General features: G+C 40.4%; 1 protein-coding gene across 3 annotated transcripts in view; it reads left to right on the top strand.

The window, feature by feature from the left end:
• The first annotated feature begins 9,224 nt into the window (after positions 1-9,224).
• The window catches only part of LOC111161019 (ectodysplasin A), a 423,110-nt gene continuing 407,219 nt past the window's right edge, over positions 9,225-25,115 (top strand). For all 3 annotated transcript variants that reach the window (XM_022524461.1, XM_022524460.1, XM_022524459.1), the window contains exon 1: positions 9,225-9,627. In XM_022524461.1, the coding sequence (XP_022380169.1) occupies positions 9,225-9,627 (403 nt within the window). The remainder of the gene's footprint in view (positions 9,628-25,115) is intronic.

Here is a 25,115-nt window from a genome sequence, read left to right as displayed (position 1 = left end):
CACACACTAGAGACTCATACAAGGCAGCTATTACTCTTTTTTAAAGATTTATTTATTTATTTATTTGGGAATGAGAGCAAGAGAAAGAGAGAGAGAGAGACAGTGCCCGTGCATGCATGAGTTGGGGGAGGGGCAGAGAGAATCTTCAAACAGACTCCCTGCTGAGCACAGAACCCCATGGCGGGGGCTCAGTCTCATCATGACCTGAGCCAAAACCAAGTGTTGGATGCTTAGCAGACTGAGCCACCCAGGTGTCCCAAGGTAGCTAGTATTTTAAAATCTTAATCTATATAGCACTTTCTCTTTTACAAAGCATCCTCTCATACCTTCTCTTACTCATCATACACACATACAGACACAAACAAGTCTCTTAATAGACACTGATGCCCTAACACTCCAGTTCAACTCAGAGTTTATCCTCAGGCACTGATTGTTGACCTTAGACCTAGGCTCGCATGTTTCCCACCCTTCCAGGAGCCAAATGGTTACTTTTTAAGTTCCTTTCCTGGGCTTTTACTTAGCAAGTGCTTAAGCAGATAAGAGGGGTGTTTACATTCTAATAGACTGTTTACTTAGTGTTTCTTAAACCAGAGCTGCATTGGGTAGTTTTCCTGATTTATTTGGAGGAAAGCCTTTGAATTAGGATAATTTATACCTTTTGCTCAATGTTTGGAGATCCTGAAACTATTAGGATATGGCCCACTTAGGAGTGTACCTAAGAGTCTGGCCCAGCTCAGAGGTGCATGGAAGGAGGGATAAGGCCATTTAAAGGCACTTTGCTATTAAATTGTATGTGAAAAACAGAGTTCTTACTTTTCAATTATAAATTGGGTGATTTTTTTTTTTTTTTGTCTATTGGTGTATCCCTAGCATTCAAAATGGTATCTGTCATACAGTAGGCAGTCTATGAATATTTGTTGAATGAATGTAATACTTAAACCACACAAATCCAACAGTACTCCTTCAATATAATCTAGTAGGTCAGGGAAGCTGGTGCAAGATTGGGAAACTTATTATAACTCTAAAGTCTTCCAAGTCCTGTCTCAGGTTGCTTATCACAGTGTCAGTATTGTATCCCAAGGGTCCCTGACTCTCTCAGGCTCAGATCCCTTAATCTGTTCCCTAATTCTCATGATGAGGAGATGTATATTATGAGCACGGTCAATAAACTCTTTGGCCAGATCAACTAGCAAACATAAGTGTGGTGGCCTTTGACAGTTTAGTATGAAAAAGAACCCTAGGCTGTGTCAGGTACCCTGACTGTGTGACCTTGAACAAGTCATCCTATCCATGAGGGCTTCAGTTTCCTCCCTTTTAAAATGAAGGCAAATGGCCACTCTATATACAACAGATAGTTGTTTGGAGGATGTGAAAACCTATAGAAACTCTCTGCCAAAGATTAAAGCCCTACTCTGCCAAAAACTAAATCTGAGATCTCACTATAATCCTGATATAACATGTAGCAATAGCTCTGTGGAATATGCAGCCTGTTTCTAGGCTACTTGGTGGCCTGAATGGTGGGACTGACACACATTGCAGGGGATGAATGCAAATGACTTTCTGCCAGCAACAAGGTTTTCTATTTTTGAATGAAATATTCCTCTCATGAAGTGAGAGCCTCCCCATATGCTCAGCCACCCATGAGTAGCCAAAGACTTCATTGCAAAAATGAATATTCCAGCAAGAATTTTTATCTCCTTATCATTGCTTCATGGATTTCTGGAAACATTCCTATGTCAGCCATGGCTCCAGCAAGTTAGAGGTCTGCTGCTCTTCCCCTTCTTTGTTGTGTGTTTTTGTTTTTCTTCAATATGAAATGGGCTCGGCATTCCATTTTATTCTACTTATCATCTAGAACATTTGTCTTCTCTCCTTCAAACCCTTCTGCCTTCAAACCCTTGCTCAAATTAATCTCTGCAGTCTTTAGTCATTAACAAAGATTTGGGAATCACCTACTTGAGGTAGGCCACGTGGGAGCTAAGACAAATTCCCACCCTTTGAAGAGCATTGGCTATAATTCGGGAGAAGTGAGACAGTCACACAGACTGGCAGAAGGATTCGTAATTGTGAGTGGTATATTCTGAGTGCCAGAGTTTTAAAGGGAAAGTATTCTGGTTGAGAGCACTGTGGGCAGGCAGGATGAGGTGGGGAGGCTTGAGCTGGGCTTTGAAGAATGTGTTGATTTTAAATAGGCAAAGGGGAATGGACATGATATTGGAAAGAAGAAGGGGAGTAACGTTAGCAAAAGGTAAAACAGCAGGAACGTAGACTTTTGTTCCTGGACAATGAGAGTGACAGTTATGCAGAGGCTATATTTTATCAAGGCCTAGCAACAGCATGGCTGGAATGGTAGTTTCAATCTAGCCACATTGGAGGGCCTTGGATGTTAGGATAAAAAGTTTGGTTACTATTAAATAGTAAGGGAAGGGGGAAGTTATTAAGAGTTACTGTACAGAAGAATGACCTGATGGGCCCAGATTTAAGCACATTCATCTAATAATAGTATTTACAGTAGCCTTAGAGTTGGAGTATCCCTGTGTCAGTAGCAGCCAGGCTGATGGGAGAAGAAACTCTGACTTCCAGCTGGTTTATCACTCTGCCACTAGAGGAATCTCACAGTCTCTGCATGTCTAGCTCTATGACGCTGAATTTTGGATTTGTCTGTAGTTGGGAGATAAGTTTGAGAACAGAGTATGGAATATTTGAGCCAGTCAGACTTGGATTTCAAATTCAGACTACTACCTAGTTGCTATATGAATTTGGGCGAGTTATCTAACCTGTCTCTTAAATGCCTCAGTTTCCTCAGCTGTGAAATGTTCATAATACTAACCTCCCACAGAAGTTAATGAGCACAGCTAGCACACAGGAGATAAATATTCAATCAATATTCCTTTCCTTCCTTACCCCCTCCTCTAGTTAGTTGTGTGGCCTTCTCATGTCTTTCTCTGAGGGAAGTTGCCTCATATACAATGAGAGAGCTACTACTTTACTATGCTGGAAGAAAAGTCCTTGCCTATGTTGTAACACATCTGACCCGTCCTCCTTTCTCCTTTCTCTTACGCCACTGGGGGATGAAGTCATTCCATCAACAAACCTTTATTGAGATTCTATTATGTGTTGGGTACTGTTCTTGGTCTAATAGATAAAGCAGTGAACAAAAACAGACAAAATTCTTTGCCCTCATGGAGCTGATAGTCTAGCTGTAGCTTCAGGGGAGTCACACAATAAACAAATGCATGTATAATATGTCAGATGATGATAAGTGCTAGGAAGGAAAACATAGCAAAGGAAGAAGACAGAGAGTGATGGAAATTTGGTCAAGGAAAGGTTCTCTAAGGTGACACCTAAGAAGAGACCTGGAAAAAGTAAGGGAGAAGTCACGTAGCTATCTGGGAGAATAGCATTCCAGGCAGAAGGAAAGACAAATAAAAAGACCCTCAAGTGGGAGCATGCTTTGCAAGTTCAAGGAAGAGCAAAGAGATCAATGTGTCTGGAGCAGAATGCAAGGAGAACAGTAGCAGGAGAGGAACCCAGTATGTGGCCATCACTCACATCATGTGGGGCCAAGGCAGGGACTCTGAAGAAGGTGGGGAGCCATTGGAGGATTTGGAACAGAGGGTTGATAGGCTCTGCCTTAACACGTTAACAGAAAGCCTCTGACTTTCTGTTAGCCTCTGATAGGGTAGAGAATAGAATATAGGGTGACAAGGACAAAAGCAAAAAGCATGGAGACCTTGGAGACAGCTAAAGTAGTAATCTGGTAAGAGAACATGGGAGCTTGAATGATGGTGGTGATAGGGAGGTAGTGAGAAATGGTCAGGTTCTAGGTATATTTTGTTTTGGTTGTTTTAGATTTTTAAGTAACCTCTACTCCCAATGTGGGGTTCAACTCATGACCTCAAGATCAAGAGTCAAGTGCTCTACCAACTGAGCCAGCCAGGCATCCCCTAGGTATATTTTGAAGGCAGCACTTGCAGACAGATTGGATGTGAGGTGTTCAAAGAAGAGAGGATTCAAGGGGCACCTGGGTGGGTCAGTTGGTTAAGCATCCAACTCTTGATTTTGGCTCAGGTCATGGTGTCAAGGTTGCGAGATAAAGCACCCTGTCAGGATCCACACTAGGTGTGGAGCCTGCTTGGGATTTTCTCTCTCCCTCCCACTCTCTCTCTCTCTAAAAAACAGAGGGGGGATTCAAGAATAACTTTCTTGAGCAGTGGGAGGATGGACTCGCATTTGTCGAGATGCACAAGACCAAGGGAAGCACATTTTGGGAGAGAAAGGCTTTGGATTTGGTTATGTTGATTTTAAGATGTCTATTAGATATCCAAGTGAAAAAGGAGAGGAGGAAGTTCGATACATGATACATGAATCAAGCATTCAGGAGAGGATGATGGGACCATAATGGTCTTATCTCAACTTCAAGAATGCAAAAAGAAGGGAGCAGGCAAGGGCAAAGGCAAGGGCAAAGCATGTGGATGCTTTTCTGCATTTTTACATGTTCTTGAGTACTGTTATATAGTTTTCCTCTCATCTCCTTTTGGAGGAAGTCTCTTATAGAACAGGGACTAATATTTACTGTGCATTTAATATGTGCCAGACACTTTGACATATAGCATCCCATTTTAAGCACAGCTATCTCAAAAACATATGTTGTCATTTCCATTTTACAGGTGAGAAAACTGAGGCTCTGCAAGACAGGTAAAAATGATCTGTCCTAAGTCACACAGCTGGTAAGTGAATATGCTGAGATTTAAACCAGAATCCAAGTCCTAAGACCATGTCCCCCCATCCCCCAGCTATCTATCTGCTTATCACCAGGTGGGTCAGAGTCAACTCTGTGATTTATAGGTCAATGATTTGTTCTGTAGATTTTTTAAAGGATTTTATTTATTTATTTGAGAAAGAGAGAGCACAAACAGGGTGGGAGGCAGAGGGAGAAGCAGGTTCTCCGCTGAGCAGGGAGCCCAACACAGGACTGGATCCTGGGACCCCGGGATAATGACCCGAGCTGAAGGCAGATGCTTAACGGACTGAGCCACCTAGACAACCCTCTGTAGATTAACCAGAACGAAGAGGTATTTAATAACAGCCCTTGGCCAACACCTTATCATATTTTGCCAGAAGTTGTCAACTTGTTTTGAATGTCTATTATTCAGGCATTGACAACTACATTATTTTAATATTAGGCCCAGACAACCAAAATTAGGAAGGTAAACTTGATGGGACAAAAAGCCTTTGAAGTACTACAAGCCAATTATATTTGAATTCATGGGTTATTTACTTTTCTAGGTTATCCACAACTCCAACAGTAGTACAAAAAAAGAGGATAATTGCACAGTTGTCATTTGGTTCAATTTTCTTTATATCTTTCCATAATGTGTTACACAGTAGGTGCTTCATAAGTGGTACTAGCAGGCATCCCTTGGCCAACTTCCTTTTTTGGATTTCTAGATAATCTAGGTTACTATGGCAGACTTCATGCCCAATTAAGTTGACAAACAATACTGCTGTCTACTATGAGGTGGGTGCTATGCTAGTCACTGGGACTACCGAAGTGGAAAGGGTGTGGTTATTACCATCAGGGAGCTCATAGTTCAGTGATGACAAAAGGTGAAAAAAGAAAAATACAATGTGGTTAATGATATTATTGACATGCTCAGGGTACCATGAAAGCATAAAGGAAAATCTGTTTGGAGTGAGCCGTGGGTCTGCACCAGAGGGAACATGTGATTTGCTTCTTGAGGAAGTTAATCAAATGTCCAAGGTGGGGGCATTCCAGGCAAAGAAACCAGTTTGTGCAAAGACACAGATGTGGGAGAATTGTCAGTGAATTTAATTTTGTGGGAGTATGGGTTCCTTGTGGGATGGTGGCAGATGAAGTTGGAAAGGCAGATTATGGGTCATGATAAGGAGCTGATTTTTATCTCCTAGAATACATGGGGCTAGACAGGTAGGGTAAATGAGTGATAAGGGCAGTAATGGAGACTAGAGGAAGGATATGGGTTGACAGTGTGGCACTTGATTGTTCTAAGGGGTTAGTTCTAGGTGACTGTAGCCATATGGGAATGTGGATCCAGTGTTAGCAGGTTTTCTGATTTTTTTTAGAGAGAGAAAAGCCGGAAATCTGATTTTTTATGTGAAATGTCCTAATTTCTAAATGCTGGTAATTAATTTTTTTAATTCAAAGTTTTAGCCAACACTGCACCAAATACAATCCATCTGTTTGCTGGATGTGGCCTGTAGGCTGTCATTTTGAGACCCACGCTGTAGGGGATGGGGTATTTATGGAAGCATAGAAGCTATCTGAAGTAACATTTCAAAACACTTGTAAAAATTAACCACGTAGGGGCACCTGGGTGGCTCAGTCAGTTAAGCGTCTGCCTTTCACTCAAGTCATGATCCCAGGGTCCCGGGATTAAGTCCCACATCGGGCTCCCTCCTCTGCAGGGAGTCTGCTTCTCTCTCTGCCCCTCATTCCACTTGTGCTCTCTCTCTCTCAAATAAATAAATAAAATTAAAAAAAAATAACCATGTACATTCCTCACCAGTCTGCTCCATTTCAACATACTCATTGCATATGAAGACATGTTCTTCCTCTGGGGAACCAGAGTGAGGTTCTAGGTCAGATGCAACTCGTAGGTCTTCTGAGAGCAATGGTGCAACCCAAGGTCTCAGTCAGGCTGTTAAAAACCTAGTAGAAGAGCGTACGCTGGGATCATTAAGGCCCTCAAGCACCACCACCAGGACATGGCTGTTAAGTTGTTCCCTTTTCACTTTAAGGAAACCAGGGGCAGTCTCTTTGAACTGTGTATACAACCAAATCAACATAGCCAGTGATAACACAGATAAAACATAATATCATAGCTGTTAAAGTGCTACAGTTGGGGAAACTAATGTTTCTGGCCAAAAAGCACAGTGACTTAATCAGAGTGACCGAGCAAATCAGTGGTAAGGTGAGGTCTACTGACTTCTAGTTTAACATTCTAATAATCCTAGGCTGTGAGGGGCACCTAGGTGATTCAGATGGTTAGGCTTTGTCTTGGGCTCAGGTCATGATCCGGGTTCTGGGATCTGGCTCCCGGCTCAGTGAAGGGTCAACTTGTCCCTTTCCCTTTCCACTGCCACTCCCCCTTCTCATGCTGGTGCATGCTCTCTCTCTCTATCTTTCTGTCTCAAGTGGATAAATAAAATCTTTTTAAAAAAAATCCTAGCCTGTGATAATGAAGGTAAATCAGCTTTGTAGTTCCCCCTAGCACATAGAATTCCTAGGGTGCCTAGGTGGCTCAGTCGATTAAGCACCTAGAATTCCCAGATGGAACAGGCAGGACTTGAGATTAGCTTAGCTGGTAAGTGCCCTTTTATATTTTCTTATCTGCATGATGATGATATTCTTTGTAAACTTTATGCTTCATGGGTAAGGGCCAGTGAGGGGACAGATAGATCTTTGTGAAGCACTGAGATCATTCACAAAGTGTCTGGAAGACAAGTTGGCCATGGCTAATATATTTAAGGTTTTATGATCTCTGTAGTTTTTAGACTGGCCTTTCCACCGGGTGCTTTGCTTTTGTTTATTTCTCTGCTTTTGTCTTCTTTTCTATATCTCCCTATTTTTCTTCTTTCCCCTCAGCCTAGGTCTCAGGCCTACCCTTGACAAGTCAATAAAACTGCTAATTATTCATAACATGGGAATAGGAGTACACAGTGACCAAGAAGCATACAGATTTCCCCTGCTATGGTCATTTAGCTCTCTATAATCTCAGACTAGTAACTCTTGTCATTGTGACTCAACTAATCCTTTCCATCCTTCATTTCAGGGTGTATTGTTCTGACATTTGCCTTTTTTGGGTTTTTTTTTTTTGTTTGTTTGTTTTTTGGTTTTTTTTTTTTGTTTTTGCTCTGAACTATTTTCTCATTGGTTCAGCTGTTGAAGATGCTGCAGTTGCAGCAGTGTACATCTGGAACATTTGGCTGACTTGTTGAACTTCCCCCAGGGACTACTCCAGGGAGAGGAGGGGAGGGGTGGAGAGACCAGAACAGTTGCCTGCAAATAGAGATGCCAATATTGCCTGGCTGTTCTGTGGACCACCCTTGTAAAAATGCACCTCACCCGGGCCTCGGTTTCCCCAGTTGTGCATTGAAGGCACATATTCTTCACTCAAAACTCCTGTTGCTGAGGCAGAAGAGAAACTCCACTGGCTGTGGATTATCTCCTACAATACTTGAGGCATTGCGAAGGGACCCACACATATTTATTGAATTTATTAATATATCAAGAAATCTCAGGGCACTGTTCGAACCTGCGTGGGACAACATCACTTCAGTTCCACTTGGCATAGGTGCACTTCTTGGCCTCTTAGATTGAGGCCCCAGATTCACTCTAGGAGTGGGGCTGCTTCAGTCCCATCCCAATCTCACTCCCTTTGGCTCCCAGGCTTCTGGGTCTCCTTTTTCTTTTGGCGCGCCACAGGATTGCAAATACAGCAGGCATGGTTTCATTCCAAACCAAGAACTGTTTTAATTAGTTTAACGTCTGTTAAACTCTTTGAAGATTGAAAGCAACAGATAAGTACTGGATGATCTTATTAACAACTGCAGTTAATTGCAAACATTTCTATTAATTCTAGTTTCTGTTTCCTTTTCTTTGCTCCAGTTTCTTTCCAAGGTTCCCAAATTCTTGTCGGCCTCCCCCCTCCTCGCCTTCTCCTACCTCCCCCCCCACCATAAGGCGCTATAGGGTTAAGTTGGGGCGGAGTCCAGAGATGAACGACAGCGGCGGTCACCAACTGGGACAGGCGCAAGCGGGAAGAACTGGGTGGGGCAGTCAGGCAGAAGCGAACCCACACGCCCCCAAGGCCCCGCCCCATGGCTGGGGGCCCAGGGTGGAATGGCAGGGGGCGGGGCGCCAAGGCTTGGCGGGCCGGTGGTTGGGCGCCCAGGCAGCCTCTTGGGGGATGGGGCGGGGTCGGCCTGGGCCACCTCCCTCATTCTCCCCGCGGGCCGAGCCGCCCCTCTCTCCCGCCCCTCCTCCTCCCTTTCCCACCCCTCGGAGTGGAGCTGCACATGCGGCAGCTCTCTGCTCTGTTCCGCCCAGCCTCCGTTGCTCTGGAACGGGTCCCTGCAGCCCCCAGCCGATGGCAGGGCAGTAGCCGCCTGTCAGGGGTCCTGAACGGCTGAGGCAGACGCTGCGGCTCCAGGGCCTCAGAGAGTGGGTGTCTCCGGAGGCCATGGGCTACCCAGAGGTAGAGCGCAGGGAACCTCTGCCCACGGCAGCGCCGCGGGAGCGGGGGAGCAAGGGCTGCGGCTGTCGCGGGGCCCCTGCCCGGGCGGGCGAAGGGAACAGCTGCCGGCTCTTCCTGGGTTTCTTTGGCCTCTCGCTGGCCCTCCACCTGCTGACGTTATGCTGCTACCTAGAGTTGCGGTCCGAGTTGCGGCGGGAACGGGGAGCCGAGTCCCGCCTTGGCCCCAGCACCCCTGGCACCTCTGGCACCCTGAGCAGCCCCGGTGGCCTTGACCCTGACGGTCCCATCACCCGCCACTTCAGGCAGCCATCACCTCAGCAGCAGCAGCCGCCGCTGGAACCGGGAGAAACCACACTCCCCCCACACTCCCAGGACGGGCACCAGGTGAGTCACCTAGGAGGGGCGGCGGCGGCGGAGGCCCCTTCCCCTTGTGGGCAGGGCGGGGGCCCTCCCCGACAGCGCCCTGGGGAGGATTCTGCCACCTCCAGCCAAGTTGCAGGGCCGGACCAGGGAGGGGGCAGACGAGCCGGGAGAGGTTGCCCCGGGGCAGGTTGTCCTGGTCTAGCTCACCCAGACTCCCTCCGGACCCCTGCACTTGGGAACCCTGGCCGGCGCCCGCCGCCCGCCGCCCCCAGCTACGGGCTGCCTTCGGGGAAAGTTGGCGGCTCTCCCGGCCGCGGAGGTGCGGGTGCTGCCCCTCTGGCGGACTAACGGCAGCAGCTTGGCCCTTCTGCTCCTGGTGAGATTCTCTGCCCGCGGTGCTTGTTTTTTCGTGTCCAGAGCTGATGCCAGCACGAGCAGGCTCTCCTTTGGAGTGGGAGCTGTAAACAGCTGTAATCACTGCTCCACAGTTCAAACAACTTTTAATCGTATTTTCAGCGCGGGTCCTTGTGCGCTGACCAGAAGGTGGGCTTGTTCGCACTTACCTGCAATTTGAGACTGATTGTCCTCCGTGTTCTAGTGAGGATCAGCGCCCCTGTGGAATTCTGGTAGAAATATGCCGTCTTGCTAGACAACTTCTGAGCAGCAATTTAAAAAATCTATGGAAATAAACTCACCCTTTGCATGCCGGTTCTCTTTTTGGGGGGTAGATAGGGTGAGTGTGAAGTCTATTCACTACTGCTAGTTTGAGAACAGGAATCTACTGATGGAATAATTAATTACTCAAGAGTAACCTTTCACGAGCAGTTTTGTTTTGTGTGCTTGTTTTGCAATCTTTATGGTGTTTGTGCCCTTCTTAGCAAACCATTAGCTTTGGTAGTTGTCTTCCACTTGTTCAGCCCTTTATTCAACTAAATTTAGTGAACTTAAAATAAGTATTCTCTTAACTACTATATTTTGTCCTGTGAAATTTAAGAGAGGCAAGCATCCAAGAATCCTTTTGAGGAGGTTAGGAGACTAATAGTGAATTTGTTCCTTTTGGGGAAGAGGGCAAGTTGTGCACATAAGTTTCTTGGAATGAGGGGCCCAGGATTTCTGTATTTACTACCACATTCAGAGTCGTCATTGTGATGCTCTAAACATCATTTGTGCTCTTTGACCACAAAGAGTGTGACAGCTGGCGTCACATTCATGACAAAACTGTAATGTTGGGACTGACATATCTTCATCATTGTGCATTGTAAAGTTACCCTGAGCCGAAAAATGTCTTGCTAGCATACTCCAACTTATATAACAGCTTATCAAAGAAGAGAATCAGTAGACATGCTTCTCATACTTGAAACTTTAAACACTGTAGCTAAATGATAATTAACTAGGATTCTGGCTCCCTTTATCTATCCACCCCCGCCCCCACAATGCCCAGTAGAAATACTTAGCAGCTGAACACTGATATTCTGTGAAAAGATGAAATAATTGAACTTCCTTAGTCAAATGGTAGCCAAAGCTTTTTGGTATTTAGGGTGGACAGACCTATGTTTATAGAGTGAGGATTAGCAGGACAGCTGCACCCTAGGGCTTCTGTGATGGTGTGGGACTCTCAGAGGTCTAGAGTGGCATTTAGTTGCCTGGTGTTTGCATGGCACTTCGAATAGTTCTGTCTAGATTTAAATACAGCTCCCCATTTTCTGTCCTTGTGTTTTAATATTTTGGAGCAGCGGCAACAAGCATACTGGCTCTTTACATTTGCTGGCATCGGTTGGAGTCTCGGATTTTTAGAATTGTGAGGGGCCATGTGAATCCATTTTGTTTGATCCCCTTGGATAGCACAGAGGCCCTGAGGTAGGGGGGAATGATTTGTCCAAGGTCAAATGATTTGACCATACAATGATTTGACCCTACAGCTATGGTCAACGGTAAAAGGGAAGTTGGTCTCTTGATTCCCAGTTCAAGAAAGTTCGTTTGTTCCCCTGTAGCATACATCTCTGGAAGCCTTTTGGGAGAAAGAGGGATGGAGCTCCATAGTACAATTCTTGCAATGTAGAGGGCTCAGATTTGCATCAGTTTCTTTTACTCCACCTGTATTTTAGCCAAAGTTTAACGTGTTTTCCATACTCTTCCTGAAGATGACTTTCAGAAGAATTGAAGTATACTTTAAAGGAATTTTAGCCCAGATTCAAATTATGTTTCTCTTGAGGATATTAGTTTTAGTATACCTCCCATTCCCCCCCACCCCTGCACAAAAAAAAAAAAAAAAAAAAAGGAAAAGTTGATTGGCTATTAGAGTTAAATTGATACTGCTACATCTTGGGTAAAATTTCTAGGGCCCTGGTGCACCCTCTGCTGGCTTTGCAGGGACATTTAATTGCAGTATCTGCTGACAGTCAAGATTCTAAGTTGTGCTGACAGATTCTGATTCATAAACAAGGAAGTAAACAGCCTTGTGGGATTTGGCCACGTAGGTCACATTTTTATATTTTAGTTTTTCAACATGAACAGTTGCTGTTACAGCAACTCTTAGATGGAGAGGAAGAAAGATAAATATATACACCCTTCAGTGGGCAGAACATTCAGGTTTCTCACCAGTTTATTTGCAAGGAGTAAAGACAAACTAATGAAAATAAATTGCAGAAAGATCTCAGACCAAGTGGGCAAAACAGAGGCACTTCATTTTATAAGGTCATACAAACCTATCCATGTTTATGAGAAGATGGGCTCAGTTATGACTCAAGAAAGGGATCTAGAAATCACTGAGGAGGTTCATCTATATCTCTCAATTTAAAAACATTTAAAACAAGATACAGAGGAAGTTAGGGCAGTCGGGATACATAGCAGACATATCAGCCAAGTTCTCCCAGGGGATTGTTAGAAAAGCCTCCCCAGTGGGGACACTGCTAATGAAAAAGAGTGAGAGGGTCCCCTCAGACTTTTTGGAATCATAACAGTATCCTTCAGCTGGAGTAGCTGAGGAGTAACCTGTAGGTTCATCCAGCTACTCACTGAAGAAGACCTAGGGACATCTCACCAACTTCTGAGTCAGACAGTACACAATATGATTGTTATAGTAAAAAATGAAAATCACTATTGATCATTCTGTGAAGAAGTTGGCCCAGTTGTGATTGTGGTCCTCAAAGCCAATAATATGGTAGACATCAGCAGGAAGGATGTTGAAAATGATGACAAAACAAAACCCTTATCTTTTCCACCTAAAAGACCAAAAGTGGATTTGCATCCATAATCATGTAGGAAATTCTGGCACCTGCTTCTCAAGAAAAACCCAACACCTGATAAAAGGCCCTAGAAACTCAAATTGATCAAAAGGATAGAGGGATTTTCTAGTTGTTGTTGTTGTTTTTCCAATCTGGAGAGAGAGAGCAGGATTAAGGGAGGGATATGATCAAAGTCTACAAAACCATGAGACAGATGAATAAGGTTAATATATTGGTATAATTTAACAATGTAGCTCAATAAATAGCCTGCTTTCAGCCAGACACTACGTCAGCTATTAGATCTCTTATAATGGTTGAAAGTTGATTTTGGAAGAGAGGCAAGTAAAAGTAGTATCTCATTCAAATGATTGCCCTAAGAGATCATCCAATCTGGAACTCAAAGATTTAGGAAGTGTTTAGAAAAATATATATGGGTAGATTAATGAGGATTTATTTGGGACCATTGGGGATATTTGGAAAATGTTCCTAATTATTTGAAATGATGACATAGAAATCAACTTTATCTTTCCACAAAACATGTCTTGGTTTAACTAGATAGAACATAAGTGTATACAAATTTTACATTACTTATTAAGGCTGGTTGATCAAGAAAATGACTAGGAGTCATTAAGTCCAAAAACTTTTTTAGGGGAATGGAATCCAGATAAAATACCTTTCTATAGGTTTAAATCTAGAGTTTTCAGTGTGACATTCATGGTTTTTGATCAACTAGCTCCATTATACCTATCCCGTTCTCATTAATTCTACTCCTGCAACCCACCTACCGTATCTTGTCTTAGGATCATTCTCTAGTTGTTATTGCTGTCTTTTGGTTTAATAACTCTTGTGTCTTTATATAGAACTCTTCAGAAATCTGCCTCCTTTTTTGTCTTTTTCCACAGTACCTGACTCAATGCTAGTTATAGTTAAGGTATTTTAATACTTGTTGAGTTAAATATTATGTTGGGCCTTTGGAGATAGTCATGTGAAACAAAGACATTTTCTCTGTATGTAACAAGCCTACTTTCCTCAGGTCTTGCTAATAAGCCTGTGTCAGCTTTGCTTAGGTGAGTAAATTATTCCACTGGCAATGTTTCATTGGTTTCTAGAATTACTAGAAAGTGAAATAGAGAGGAGCCCTAACCACATTATCGTCAAAGTGGTGCAGAAAGCTTTCTGTGATATATCATTTGATGTTTTATTTTGTTTTTAATTCTCACCTCTTTCTCTCTTAGATTTTGTGAAAAAATAATTTGTAATTTATCTGTAAATGCCTTATAGGAAAGATCTCCTTATAATAGAGAGCTTCTGAAGCCACTTAATCCCCAAGAACATTACCAAGAAAACCATTTGCCTTGCCTGTTAGGGTGGCCCTCAGAGAGGACCAACTTTACCTATTGTACTTAGTTGTTCATTTTTTTCTTTATTTCACCCACCTTTATATTGAAGTATTGCATAATTACAGAAAGGGTGACAAATCATATAGTTTGATGAATTATTACACAGTGAACACACTGATATTACCAAAACCCAGGTCAAGAAATAGAACTATCATTTCACAACCCCCACATTATGCTCCATTCCTATCATTGTACCTTTCCCCTCCAAAGTTAATGACTGTCTTGACTTCTAACATAATAGATTAGTTTTACCTATTTTGAGCCTGATATAAGTAAAATCAAACAATATATATTTTGCAGGGAGTCTGTTTTTTTTTTCTCAACCCTGTGTTATCCATCATGTTGCATAAAACTATAATTTTTTATTTGTATTTTTGTATATTATTCCCATGTTTGAATATACTACAGTTTATTCATTTGACTGATAATATTTGGATTGTCCCTTGTTTGGGTTATTATAAATAATGATGTTATGAATATTATCATACATACCTTTTGTTTATATATACTTGAATTTCTTTTGAGTGTATACCTAGCATTAGAATTTTTGGGATGTAGGGAATACATATTTTCAAATTTATTGATAATGATAGTTTTTCTAAGTGATTATACCAATTTAAATTCCACCAGCAGTATATGAGAATTCTAGTTGTTCCACATTCTTGTTAACACTTGTTTTATCACTCTTTTAAATTATAGCTATTCTGGTAGATGGGTTTATAATACTATCTTATTGTAATTTTAATTGCCATTTCTCAGAATCTGATTAATGAAGTTCTACTCTTTTTCATATGTTTATTATCCATTTGGATAGCTGCTTCTATGAAGTACCTGTACAAGTATTTTGCTCATTTTTAAAAATTGGATTATTTGTCCTTTTCTTGTAAATTTGTAGGAATTCTTTATATACTCTGGCTATGAACCATTTTTGTATTTTTTATCCTGCAAGCCCTTCCCAAATCTCTTCATAGCATTCTTTGAGGAACAGATATTTTAAATTTTAATGCATCTATAGTTTTTCATTATTTTCCTTTATGACTAGTGTTTTTTATATTTCCTTTAAGTAGTATTTTCCTACCTTGAGGTCATGTAGATATTCTATGTTATCTTCTAGGAGCTTTATATTTTTGACATTCACATTTAGATCAACAGTCCATCTGGAATTGATTTATGTGTATAGTGAGATATCAGGGGCCAAGCTTTGTTTTCCATATAGACATTCTACTGACCCAGGCCATTTATTATAAGGAATGTCTTTTTCTTCACTTCTTTATAGTGTCATCTTTGTCATAAATTCTCTGTGTATGTGCAAGATTGATTCTGAACTGTTTGTTGTGTTCTATTAGTCTATTTGTCATTGTAACACTACCATAGCCATCATTACTGGACTTTATAATAAGCTCTTGATATCTGGTAAAGCAAGTCCTTCAACTTTGTTTCTCTTCTTTAAAAGTATCCTGGATGTTCTTGGCCCTTGGCATTTCTCTATATATTTTAGAACCAGCTTATCATATTCCACAAAAAAGAGTAATTTTAAAGGGAATGATGTCAGCAAGATGGTAGATTAGGAAGTCCTGAACCCTTCTCCCTGCCCCCAACACACTCATTTAGCAGTGATTCAAGGAAAAACTCCCTTTGTGAGAAATTAAGGGACTAACTGAAAGGCTCCTATACCTGGGGTGAATATAAAACCAGACTTACTGATGCCAGCAGGGAGATTTGGGACACCCTCTCACCAGAGTACCTGCTACCAGCTCAGGGGCCATATGATGAAGAGAGACCCCCCCCCCCCCCAGCTTCTAGCTTCTCCCAGGGGAGGGAAGGAGTTCTTACAGCACTCCCAAGTTTTCAGAGGACTGACTTCTGTCTTGTCAGTCTTGAAACTCTGAAGGGCCTGCCTAGGAGAAAATAGACAGTGTCTTGGGCTAGTAGATATCATAGATCATCCCTCCTGCTGAGCACAGAGCAAGAAAACAAAAAAACCCCAACTCTCAATATTTCCTTGGAGAAGAAAAGTTTATCTGTGCATCTGGTGCTCCAACTTCTCCAGGGCTGCCCAAAGAACTGGCATCTGACTTGTCAGTCCAGGAGTGCAAGGATCTGGCACAGTCTAGTTATGGAGGTGAACAGAAATGATGGCTAGGACTGATAGATGCCATAGTTCCTCCCACCCTGCTCATCAGAGTGTGTAGATAAAACATTTTTAGCGTTTAGCTTACTTCTGGAGATGGAAGAGATGATTTGTGGTTTCAGTGCCACAACTTCTCCAGGGCTGCCCAAAGATCTGGCATCTGTATTGCCAGTTTGGATCTCTGATGGGTCTGGCATAGTCTAGCTATCTGGGGAAGAATGGAGATGGCAGTTTGGACTGGTAAATGGATAGCCACTCTACTCTGTACAGAGTAAAGAGAAAAAGCCACTGCTGCTTGCTTCTCTTTGGGGAGGGAACCAGGTAACCAGAATCTCTGATTGGTGAAGTTCTTTTATACAAGACCAATCCACAGAGCTTAGGAGAGATGTTTTCTTTGTGTAATGTGTAGACACCAACACGGAGAGTCAATGAAAATGAAAAATCAAGGATGCCTGGGTGGCTCAGTTATTGGGTGGCTGCCTCCAGCTCAGGTCATGATCCTGGGGTCCTAGGATCAAGCCCCATATCAGACTCCCACTCAGCGGGAAGCCTGCTTCTCTCTCTCCCACTCCAGCTGCTTGTGTTCCCTCTCTCTCACTGTCAAATAAATAAATAAAATCTTTAAAAAAAAGAAAATGAAAAATCAGCAAAGATGTTCCACACAAAGGAAATATATGTCCAGATACTGACCCTAATGAAAGACTTATGAAATATATTTGAAAAGATTAAAAAATGACTGTTATAAAGATGTTCACCTCAATATCAAGGGAACAGTGCATAAATACAGAATTCTAACAAAGAGGAAATAAAACCGAACAGAAAATATGGAGTTATAAAACACAATAATCATGAGCAGGATTCAACAGCAGATTAGTTAAAGCAGAAGAATCAGTGAACTAAGATTGGTCTTTGGAAATAATTCAGTGGAGCAAAAAGAAAAATAAAAGAAAAATAGTGAGAAAGCTTAAACTATGGGACACCATTAAGCAGAGCATTATAGGCATTAGGGAAATCCCAGAAAGAGAAGAGAGGAGAAAAGACCAGAAAGCTTATTCAAAGAAATAATGGCCGAAAACTTCCCAAATCTGGGAAAGAAAATGAACAACCAAATTCAAGAATCCCAAAGATTAGTAAATAAATAAACCCAGAGAAAGCCATACCAAGACACATTATGCTCGAGTTGTTAAAAATAAAAAACAAAATTTCGAAAGCATCAAAAGAAAACCAACTTATCATAAACAAGGTAACTCCCCCTAGGACTATTATCAGGAAATGATTTAGCAGAAATCTTGCAGACTCAAGGGAGTGGGATAATATATCCGAAGTGCTGGAGGTGGGGGGAACCCTGCCAACCGAGAATACAATACCTGCCAAAACTGTCCTCAAAAATAACAGATACAGGCACCTAGGTGGCTCAGTGGGTTAAGCCTCTGCTTTTGGCTCTGGTCATGGTCTCTGGGTCCTGGGATTGAGCCCTGCATCAGCTCTCTGCTCAGCAGGGAGCCTGCTTCCTCCTCTCTCTGCCTGCCTCTCTGCCTACTTGTGATCTCTCTGTCAAATAAATAAAATCTTTTAAAAAATAACAGATATGGACATTCCTAGACAAATAAAAGCTGAGGAAATTTATCATCACTTAGACCTGACTTACATGAAATGCTACAGGGAGTTTATTAACTTGAAAGGATACTAAAGAGCTCTGTGATAGCATAAAAAAGTATGAAAGTTATTGGTAAAACTAAATATATAGACATATACAGAATACTGTATTACTGCAGTGGTTGAAGATAAGTCACTTTTATTTCTAGTATAAAAGTTAAATGGCAAAAGTATTAAAAATAACCATTAAAAGATACACAATATGAAAAAACATAGATAGGTATAGGATGTGACAAAAATAATAATGTATGAGAAATGTTCGCTTGTAGAGTTTTTGTATGCAATTGAACTTAAGTTATCAGCTTAAAATAAATTTATAAAAAAATTAGAGCATACTAATACAAAAAACAAAGGAAGATAGCAAGAGAGACAATAAAGACAAAAGAATCTCAAGACTAATGGGAAACAACTAACAAAATGGCAATGGTAAATCCTTCCCTATCAATAATTATTTCAAATGTAAATAGACAAAACTCTTCCAATCGAAGTTATATAATGGCCAAATGGATAAAACCAAGACCCGGTCATGTTTTTCTACAAAAAAAACTCACTTTAGATTCAAGGATACACATAGACTGAACATAAAAGAATAGAAAAATCATGTGGTATTTGTCTTTCTCTGACTGGCTTATTTCGCTTAGTGTAATACTCTCTAGCTCCATCCTTGTCATTGTAAATGATTGCAGTCATAGAATTTAAGAAACAAAACAAATGAACAAAGAGGAAAAAAAGTAAACCAAGAAACAAATTCTTAATTATAGAGAACAAACTGATGGCTACCAGAAGGGAAGTAGGTATGGGTGGGTTAAATAGGTAATAAGGATTAAGGAGTGCACTTGTGGTGAGCACTGCGTGATGTATGGAATTGTTGAATCACTATATTGTATACCTTAATACTACTCTGTATGTTAACTTAAAGAATAAACTTAAAAATTAAAAAAAATCTAGTCCATGCAAGTGATAAACAGAAGAGAGCAGAATTGGCTGTACTTCAGACAAAATAAACTTTTAAAACTATCGGATGAGGCAAAGAAGGATATTATATAATGATAAAATGGTCCATTCAGCAGGATGATATAACAGTTGTATATGCACTACCATCAGAAAACCTAAACATATAACACAAATATTGACAGAACCAAAAGGGGGAATAGACAGCAATATAATAATAGTAGAAAACATCAATGCGGGGCACCTGGGTGGCTCAGTCATTAAGCGTCTGCCTTTCGCTCAGGTCATGATCTCAGGGTTCTGGGATTGAGCTCTGCATCAGGCTCCCTGCTTGGCGGGAGGCCTGCTTCTCCCTCTCCCACTCCCCCTGTTTGTGTTCCCTCTCTTACTGTTTCTGTCAAATAAATAAATAAAATCTTGAAAAAAAAAACAATGCTTTAGTTTCAGTAATGGATAGAAGATCTAGACAGAAGAACAGTAAGGAGACAGAGGACTTCAACAACCGTAGAGACCAAATGGACCTAACATACCTGCAGAAAATTCTGTGCTACAGCATAATACATATTTTCACAAGCACATGTTCTAGAAAAGATAACATATCAGGTCACAAAACAAGTCTTAATAAATTTAAGAAGATTAAAATCATGCTGTGTATCTATTCTGAACAGAATAGAATGAAACTAGAAATCAGTAGCAGAAAGAAAACTGGAATATTCACAAATATGTGGAAATTAAACAGCAGACTCTTAACCATTGGGTCAAAGAAGAAATCAAAAGAAATGAGAAAATATCTCAAGAAAAAACAAAACACAGGGGCACCTGGGTGGCTCAGTGGGTTAAAGCCTCTGCCTTCAGCTCAGGTCATGATCCCAGGGTCCTGGGATCAAGCCCCACATTGGGCTCTCTGCTCATTGGGGGGCCTGCTTCCTCCTCTCTCTCTCTCTGCCTACTTGTGATCTCTGTCTGTCAAATAAATAAAATCTTAAAAAAAAAAAACAACCTACCAAAACTTAAGGGATGCAGCAAAAGTAGTATTAAGAGGGAAGTTAATAACAATAAATGCCTACATTAAAAAAGAGGGAAGATCTGAAATAAATGAGATAACTTTAGCAAGCTAGGAAAAACCAATCCACAGTTGAAAGAAAGAAGGAAATAAGGATTAGAGCAGAAATAAGCAAAATAGAAGATAGAAAAATTGACAAACTTAAGAGTTTTTTCAAATGATAAGTGACAGCCCCTAGCTAGACTAAATTCAAACAACAACAAAGCCCTCAAAATCAGAAATGAAAGAACATTACAACTGATGGCACAGAAATAAAAAAAGGATCCTAAGAGACTACAATGAACAATTATATGCCAAAAATGGGGTAATCTAGAAGAAATGATAAATTCCTAGAAACATGCAACCTACTAAGACTAAATCATGAAGAATTAGAAAGTCTGAACATACCAGTACCTCATGTGGAGATTGAATCAGTAATCAAAATGGTCACAAGGAAAACACCAGGACCTGGTGGCTCCACTTATGAATTCTACCAAACATTGAGGGAAATACCAGGCTTTCTCAAACTCCTCCAAAAAACTGAAGAGCAGGATCACTTCTAAAGTTATTTTATGAGATTAACATTACCCTAATACCAAAGCAAGACAAAGACAACAGAAGGAAAGAAAACTACAGACCAATATCCCAATGACTATAAAATACAAAAATCTTCAGCAGAATACTAGCAAACTGAATCCAACAGCACATCGAAAGGATCATACATGGGATGCCTGCGTGGCTCAGTTAAGTGTCTCCTTTCAGCTCAGGTCATGATCCCATAGTCCTGGGATCAAGTCCCACATCAGGGTCCCTGCTCAGCAGGGAGTCTGCTTCTGCCGCTGCTTGCTGTTCTCCCTGCTTGTGCTCTGTGGCTTGCTCTCTAACAAATAAGTAAATAAAATCTTTAAAAAAAAAAAGGTTCATACACCATGACCAAGTGGGACTTATTCCTGGGATGTAGGGATGATTCAACATACAAAAACCAGTTAATGTGATACAACGCATTAACAATAAAAGATACAAATCACATTATCTCAATAGATGCATAAAAATCATTTGACAAAATTTATACTTTTATTATAAAAACTCTCAACAAACTAGAAATAAGAGTAAAATACCTCAAAATAAAACAGTATATGAAAAGCCCACATCTAACATCATACTCAACGCTGAAAAACTGAAATGTCTTCCTCTAAGATTTGAAACAAGGCAAGGATGTTCACTCTCACCATTTCTATTCAACATAGTATTAGGAGTCCTAGCTAGAGCAATTAGGCCAGGGAAAAAAAGCCGTCCAATTAGAAGGGAAGAAGTAAAGTTATCTTTGTTTGCAGATGTCATGAGTAAACAAATTCAAAAAAATTGCAGGGTACTGAGTCAACATACAAAATGAGTTGCATTTCTTTTTTTTAAAACTCTTTGTCAGAAGAGTCCACCTACAAGCAGGGGGAGTGGCAGGCAGAGGGAGAAACGGGCTCCCCACTTAGCAGGGAGCCCAATGTGGGACTCAGTCCCAGGACCCTGGGATCATGACCTGGGCCAAAGGCAGAGGCTTTACCAACTGAGTTGCCCAGCATCCTTCAGTTGTATTTCTATACACTAAAAATGAACTATCTGAAAAGGAAGTAAAACAATCCCATTTACAATAGCACTGGAAAGAATATAACATTTAGGAATAAACTAAGGAGGCAAAAGATGTCTATACTGAAAACTACAAGGCATTGATAAATTTAAAAAGAAACACAAAAAAATGGAAGCACATCCCATGTTTTTGGATTGGAAGACTAAATATTGTTTAAATGTCCATACCACAAAAAACAATCTACTGATTCAATGAAATCCCTATTAATAGTGTAATGGTATTTTCCACAGAACCAGAATAAACCTAAAATATGTGCAGAATAAAAGACCACAAATATCCAGTTTAAGGAAGAACAAAACTGGAGGCATCACATGTCCTGTTATCAAATGATATTACAAAGCTTTAATCGTCAAAACAATATGGTGTTAAAACACAAATGTTGGTGAGAATGTGGAGAAAAAGGAGCACGTGTGCCCTGTTGGTGGGAATGCAAACTGGTGTGGCCACTTGAAAATAGTATGGAGGTTCCTCCAAAAGTTAAAAATAGACCTATCATCTAGCAATAATACTACTGGGTATTACCCAAAGAATGCAAAAATACTAATTCAGAGGAATACATGCACTCCACCATTTACAGCAGCATTATCTACAATAGCCAAATTATGGAAAGAGCCCAAATATCCATTGACTGAAGAATGGATAAAGAGGATGTGAGATATTTACTTATATATATAATGGCATAGTACTCAGCCATAAAAAGAATGCAATCTTTCCACTTGCAACAACATGGATGGAGGTAGAGAGTATTATACTAAGTGAATTCAGTCAAAGAAAGACAAATACCATATGATTCCACTAATATGTGAAATTTAAGAAATAAATGAGCAAAGGGTCAAAAAGAAAGAGACAAACCAAGAAACAGACTCTTAACTGTAGAGAACAAACTGAAGGGTGCTAGAAGGGAGGTAGGTGGGAAGATGGGTTAAATAGGTGATGGGGGTTAAAGAGTGCACTTGTGATGAGCACCAGGTGTTGTATGGCAGTGTTGAATCACTCACTAGCTTTTACACCTGAAGCTATTACACTATATGTTAATGAACTGGAATTTAAATGAAAACATAAAAAATAGAATTAGCGTATGATCCAGTAATTCCACCACTGGGTATTTACCCAAAGAATACAAAAACACTAATTCAGAAAGATATATGCACCCCTATATTTATTGCAGTATTACTTAAAATAGCCAAATGATGAGAGCAACCCTAGTGTCCATTGATAGATGAACAGATAAAGAAGATGCAGTATACACACATACACACACAAACACATAGAATATTACTCAGCCATAAAAAAGAATGAAATCTTGCCATTTGCAACGACATGGATGGATCTAGAGGATATAATGCTAAGTGAAATAGTCAGAGAAAGACAAATACCGTATGATCTCACTCTGGAATTTAAGAAATGAAACAAATAACAAAGAAAAGAGACAAACAAACAGACTCCTGACTACAGAGAACAAATTGATGGTTACAATAGGGGAGATGGGTGGGGAATGAGTGAAATAGGTGAAGGAGATCAAGGGTACATTTGAGTCTTGAGTAATGTATAAAATTATTGAACTATATGGTACACCTGAAACTAATAACACTTAACTATACTGTAATTAAAATATTTTTTTAAAAGTATGGTGTTGGCCTAAAGATAGGCATTTAGGCTAATCAAACAGAATAGAGATCCCAGAAATAAATCTGTCTATATATAGTCAAGTAATCTTTGGAGAGGGTGCCATGAGTATACCATGGGGAAAGGATAGTCTCTTCAACAAATAGTGTTGGGAAAACGGGATGTTCACATGCAAAAGAATGAAATTGGACCCTTATCCATAAAAATCAACTGAAAAGTGATTAAAAAGTAAAGTGTAAGACCCAAAGCTGTAACACTCCTAGAAGATCACATAGGAAATAGCTTCATGAAATTAATCTTGGCAGTGATTCTTGGGTATGACACCAAAAGCATAAGAATAAAAAATTAAGTGGAACTACATCAAATTACAAAGTTTCTGCAGAGTGAATAGTCAACAGAGTAAAAAAGGCAATGTACAGAATGGGAGAAAATATTTGCAAACTATGTATCTGATAAGGGATTAAATCTCTAAATATATGTAAGAAACTCCTATAACTAATAGCAAAAAACAAATTACAGAATTAAAAAACAGGTTAAGGACTTGAATAGACATTTCTCCAAAAAGGACATGTAAATGGTCAGCACATATATGAAAAATGCTCAATATCAATAATTACCTGGGAAATGCAAATCAAAACCACAATGGAATACTACCTCACACCTGCCAGAATGGTTATTATCAGAAAGAAGACAGGGAAAAATTGGAACCTTCTTAGTGTTGTTAAGCATGTAAACTGGTGCAGTCACTATGGAAAACAGGATGGAAGTTTCTCAAAAAATTAAAAATAGAAATACCACATCCAGATTTTGGGTTTTTATCCAAAAGAATTGAAATCAGGATTTTGAAGGGACATTTGTACTACCATGTTCATTGCAGCACTATTTACAATAGCCAAGATGTGGAAACGATCTATCCATCAGTACATAAGTGGATAAAGCAAGTGTGTGCATGTGTTTGTATGATAGAATACAATTCAGTCTTGAAAAAAAGGGAGAATCTGCAATATATGATAACATGGATGAATCTTGAGGAATATGTTAAGTGACATAAGCCAGTCACATAAAGACAAATGCTGCATGATTCCACTTATCTGAGGTTAAAAAAAAAAAAGGAGTGGAATGATGGGTGGGGGTAAATATGGAGTTACTAATCAACAGGCATTAAGTTTCATTTAAGCAAGGTATGTTCTAGAGATGTTCTGTACATCATTATATCTATAATCAACAATGGTATGCTTAAAATTTCATTAAGAGGGTAGATCATATGTTAAGTGTTCTTACTACAATAAAGTAAAATTAAGGAAAAAACTTCTCTGGAGGGGTGCCTGGGTGGCTCAGTCATTAAGTGTCTGCCTTTAGTTCAGGTCATGACCCCAGGGTCCTGGAATTGAGCCCCACATTGGGCTCCTTTCTTGGCGGGAAGCCTGCTTCTCCCTCTCCCATTCCCTCTGCTTGTGTTCCCTCTCTCTATGTGTCTCTGTCAAATAAATATTTTTTATAAATCCTTCTGAGATTTTAATTTTGATTACATTGAATCTAAAAAATCTGTTTAGGGGGAACATATTTTTACAGTATTGAGTCTTCTAATACCTAAATATGGAATATGCCTTCATTTATTTAGGTCCTTAATTTTTCTTCACAATATTTTATAGTTTAATGTGTGGAACTCTTATACAGCTTTCATTATATTTATTCCAAGGTATTTGGTATTTTTTGAAAAAGCCATTTGAAGATTTTATTTATTTATTTGACAGAGACACAGCAAGAGAGGGAACACAAGCAGGGGGAGTGGGAGAGGGAGAAGTGGGCTTCCCACTGAGCAGGGAGCCTGATGCAGGGCT

This window comes from Enhydra lutris, unplaced genomic scaffold (genome assembly GCF_002288905.1).
Source record: "Enhydra lutris kenyoni isolate GAN:26980312 unplaced genomic scaffold, ASM228890v2 scaffoldscaffold81, whole genome shotgun sequence".
NCBI lineage: Eukaryota > Metazoa > Chordata > Mammalia > Carnivora > Mustelidae > Enhydra > Enhydra lutris.
This window is presented reverse-complemented; position numbering and strand designations above follow the sequence as displayed.